At 33.0% G+C, this 4,805-nt stretch overlaps 1 protein-coding gene across 1 annotated transcript; it reads right to left on the bottom strand.

Annotated features, from left to right (window-relative positions):
* Nucleotides 1-2,775: 2,775 nt before the first annotated feature.
* Nucleotides 2,776-4,207, bottom strand: LOC121132221 (uncharacterized). Its single transcript, XM_040727614.2, has 2 exons — nt 3,906-4,207; nt 2,776-3,228 (listed from the first exon to the last, which is right to left on the bottom strand). The coding sequence occupies exons 1-2, from the start codon at nt 4,174-4,176 to the stop codon at nt 2,897-2,899; spliced, it is 603 nt and encodes a 200-aa protein (XP_040583548.1). The 5' UTR covers nt 4,177-4,207; the 3' UTR covers nt 2,776-2,896.
* Nucleotides 4,208-4,805: the final 598 nt, after the last annotated feature.

The raw sequence follows: 4,805 nt of genomic DNA, 5'->3' as shown, positions 1-4,805 counted from the left end.
TTATCATCCTTGCTTATAAGTAAACAACAGGTTTTTGTAAGAGTGCAAGGAGAAGGAGGGAGCGATATTTATGTTATTACTGAATTAAAACCCTGTTGATTATATGTTTTTGTGTGAGGAAATTAATTACTGTTATAAAAAGAAGAGCCCTTTATATTGAATATATAATTATTACATGGAAAACATTGTAATTATATGTTAATTTATATATTTTTATTTGATAATGCATTTTTAAATCAATTTACACCAAATTAGACGAGAATGCTTACTTCAGAAGAAAAGTTAATAGTTCGGCGACCTATTTAATTATGAAAAAAAAGAAGACAAATTTTTGTCCATTTATAAAATTTCAAACATAGTTTTTTTCGTTACACAGATCCTTTTCTTACATTACATTATATTATTTTGTAATCAAAGTGGTAGAGAATCACTGTTTTGCAACAAAATGAATGATAATAATAGGCTAGGGAAAAAGTAATCTCGTATTTTTCGATTTATTTCAATGCTTAATAAGAAGTGTAATAATCATTCAATTTAAGTAAAGTATGCACCATTTGGTTTTATAACTTGTTGCTAACAAGAATCCAACTTCATAATGCCTTTCCCGTGGAAACCTTAGTTGCTATTGGCAAAAGAACTCACACAACCAATTTTCACAGGTATCTATTGAGGGTAAGTTTGTACCCCCAAGTGCGTTGGAAATAGATAAGAAATGGTGAAAGTCGCTAGGTAGCAGGCCTGGACCTGTAGAATGGATGCATAAAAACTTCCCATTCGAGCCTGGGGTTGTCTTGACGATTTCTTGTTGTATCATATTCACCAAAGCTGTCCCTTTCTCAGTTTCAAAAGTGGTGTTGTTCAAAGTAATGCGCAGATTTAAGCGGGAAAAAAATCCTCTAACCACTATTCTGCAACATGAAATGACATAAAATCAATCCCGTATACATTGCAAATTTTTTGTCTCGCTTTCGATAAATTTTTCCATTTCAGGGGGTAAAAATATATATATATGGCGAATTTCTTCCTTTGAGACATCCATACTCGATGCATGATAGTTCAAACCTGTACCAGTCAAGTGCAATACTGTCAAAAAAGCATTTCACATCTATTCAACACTTTATCGTATGATCTAAAGTGACTAATTATGAAAAAGATATAATTACTTTTTCCCCACCTATTATTTATAGAATTGGGTACTTTGAAGGAATGTGTATATCTAAGTGGCTTATAAAAACCTGTTTGCTGATTTTCTCTCCTGCCTTGAAAAAGAACGGAGGCATCTTCTTTCTGCCAGAGCCAATAACGCCGAGGACCATTGGCTGGGCTGGATATTGGGTGTGGTAAACCCCAAGGACCTCTTCTTTTGTTTCCACGAGCCAACGGTCGTTATGCCGGCTGTGAAATTGATCATCTGTGAAAATCTTCTTCTCCGAGAACATTTTCACAATTGTAAAATTTGCGTTGATCCCTGTGGGGATTTTCCTGTAGTTCTTGAGCCTCCTCGATTTCATGGCCTCTATCAGAAGGTGTTTTGGGTCCTTGAGAAAGAAACTTATACCAATTTGTGCTTTATAGACCTCCCGTTGGTCCTACGACCCACAGAGAAGTCGTTGGCGAGTCGATTCATCGACTTAGTGGGATCTATCTTTATATTCTTCTTCAAACTTAACAAGACCTTTGTATCCCTCTTTAAGTTATGCCCTCCGCTTCCTGACATTCTGGAGAGGTCTTTTCTATTTTTTTAATCTTGGGCAACTTAAAAAACAGGGTCCTAAAACACTTAACAATGTCTGTGATCTTCATCACATCAACTCCAATATTTAGGAAATCTGACATGCGCTGCCTTTTTTGTTTGTTGCTCGCTCATGATAGTGAAATGACAAAATGATTAGCATAGTTTGTTTATGTAAAAGGATGGCAGAAATAGAATATCAAAAAATAATCACTTAACCGTTTTATTTTAATAAGAAAATAAACATTTGTTAAAAGTCCACGTTTTGCTGACATACTCTGTCTATACATTATGTTTGGGAAAAATTTAAATTCTTATTTCCCACTCTTTTTTAACGAAGTATATCTTGTACATTATTTGTCACATCGGATCATACGTTAAAGTGTTGCAAATGTGTGAGTGTATACTACTAACCCTTTTTTGGCAGTATTGCACTTGGTCGGTTCAGTCGTGAATTATTGTGGAAGTCTCATAGTCTCTTTACTACTTGAAAGGAAAAAACGCGTCAAAAGCGACCAAGAAAAGTGACAATGAATACAGAACCAATACTCTTTTGGTTCGTGTTGCACAACAATGGTAATAGCAACGCTTAATTATACCCTCTACTTTGAACAACTCGACCGTTTGAAGCTGGTAATGCAACAGAAGTGGTCAGAATTAATTAATAGGATACAACAAGAGATCATCAAGACAACTCCAGTCCGTAAACATCTTTGATGACGCACCAGATGCTCCAGAAATTTGGATGGGAAGTTCTTATGCATCCATCCTAACGTCTGTACCTGGCACCAAGTGACTACTACTTGTTCCTGTATATGGCCAATGAGATTGTGAGTACAAATTTGGCCTGAATAAAGACTTGTGAAAATTTGTTGTCCGAGCTTTCTGCCCATAGAAACAAGGGCCTCTACGTGAACAGAATAATAAAGTATATATAATATCGTTGGCAACAAGTTATCGAACAGAGCGGGGCATATTTGGCTTAAATCATATGATTGTAACACTTCTTTTAAAGCATTGAAATGAAGCTAAAAATACGAAGGTACATTTTTTACAAATAATAATTTATTTTCAATGCGTGAATGCTATGTTTTCAACGTATAATAAATATCAATATAAATAGTTTGAAAAGACAACGCTCAACATTTTACACCTACAGTTTTTTTACGAGCTAGAGGAGTAACTGGATTGAGGAGCATAGGAACCAGGAGCAACTGATGGTTGCTGGTATGTTCCTGAAGCAGATCCATTAAGGTCATTACCAGTATTACCATTGTTTGATGAGGCTTCTCTCTCAGCAGCAACTTCTTCATTTCTAAAGTAAAGTCCTTCAGCATTAGCACAGTCAAAGTTGAACCACCAATCACAAACAAAATAGTCTTGATTGAAAATAGTTCCATTAGGGCAAAGGAAGGAGTACTTAGCAAGAGCACTCTCGGCACTAGCAACACAAATGTGAAATGCCTGACATTCCGTCTCAGAATCTGCATAGAGGCCTAAAATATATGATAAAATACACAAAATTAAGCTTAAACACAATTACAGGGCATCTGCAGGATTATATTGTTTTTGTTAGGTTTTTGCATTTTGTAGATTCACGCCCATGTGATTCTTAGAGAAAGAAATATACTTTATCTATATGGATTTTACCAAAAGATTCCTAGGTTAGATGGAGTAAATGTAATAAATACTATAATGTTTACTTATACTTAATTAGTGCAACTCCATCGAACCAATTAAAGGAAGATTAAAAATAAAATAAAATCTTTAACTATTCACAAAAAAAAAAAAAAAAAAAAACTAAATATAAAATCTTTTGCTATTCATTTCAAATGTTAACTTTTTTTTTTTTAATTTCAAAATTCTATTGCTATTCATATAATTTTAAATTAAATAAAAAAATTAATATTTAATTATTTCAATTTTTTTTTCAAAAATCTAGTGTTTTTCATACAAAATTAATTTTTTGAAAAAAAATTCAAAAATGAAATTTCTAATATTTATTTTTTTGGAAAAAATTAAAAAATCCATAGCTATTTACAAAAAACTACATTTTTGGAAAAAAATCAAATATTAATTTTTTTACAAAAAACAAAGTTACTTAATTTGGGTGCTACATCCCTCTAGGCCACCCCTTATGGGCGCCTCTGGATTATTTCCTTCATTTGATTACCTCCTTCGACTCTTCCTTCACAGCCGAATGCAGTCTCAGGGACTTCAAACAAAATAGGATAATCCTCTCCAGGAATACCAGGAAGAGCTTCTCCTAGAGCTGCAATGGGATCAAGAGGTTCAAGTGAATTTGTGGCAGCAGCAATTATGTTTAAATTATTTGACTCTGCAGCAAATTGATCATTGATTCCATAGGAAGATAGATCCGCACAAACAGTACCAATGATGAAAATAATAGTTGACTTGAAGAGGAGGCGGTGTGTGTAACTCATGACTCTAGGATATTTCTGCTTTGACTGAATAACTCTTTCAAGGAATATAATCCTTATATATACTGTCTTCGTGATCCCGTATTTAAAATAATTTAAATGCATTATATTTGTAATTGACGTAAGTTTAGAATTATAACGGGTCAATTATGATATTACATATATACATTAAATTTACATGTAGATATGTAACTTCACATTTCCTGTGACGATCTGTTCCTTAATTATCTTACTCATGAAAATATAAATGTATATTTATACATTAAAGCACAAATCAAGAATGTATTATTTAATATACCCTAAAAAAAAAAAAAACAATTTAGATGGTACATTTATTATGACTTTACGACAGTTGGCTGAAAACTTTTTTTTCAATAGACAATTTGCCGAATGTACATTTTGCTGAAGGCCATTTTCCCGAACTAAAATTTCGCTGAATGTCTATTGTGACATTTGGTCGAAAATGATATTTAATTAAGGATGTACCATCTTTATGAAGGACTCCGATACCGACAACACCGAATCCTTGTGAATATGATGTATAAAGGAAGTACGTGAACAAATGATTTACTCTTTTTATTGTTTCACTTTTTATTCATTAGGGCTTGACAGTATTGAATATATCAATAATA

The sequence above is a fragment of the Lepeophtheirus salmonis genome, chromosome 2, assembly GCF_016086655.4.
Source record: "Lepeophtheirus salmonis chromosome 2, UVic_Lsal_1.4, whole genome shotgun sequence".
NCBI lineage: Eukaryota > Metazoa > Arthropoda > Copepoda > Siphonostomatoida > Caligidae > Lepeophtheirus > Lepeophtheirus salmonis.
This window is presented reverse-complemented; position numbering and strand designations above follow the sequence as displayed.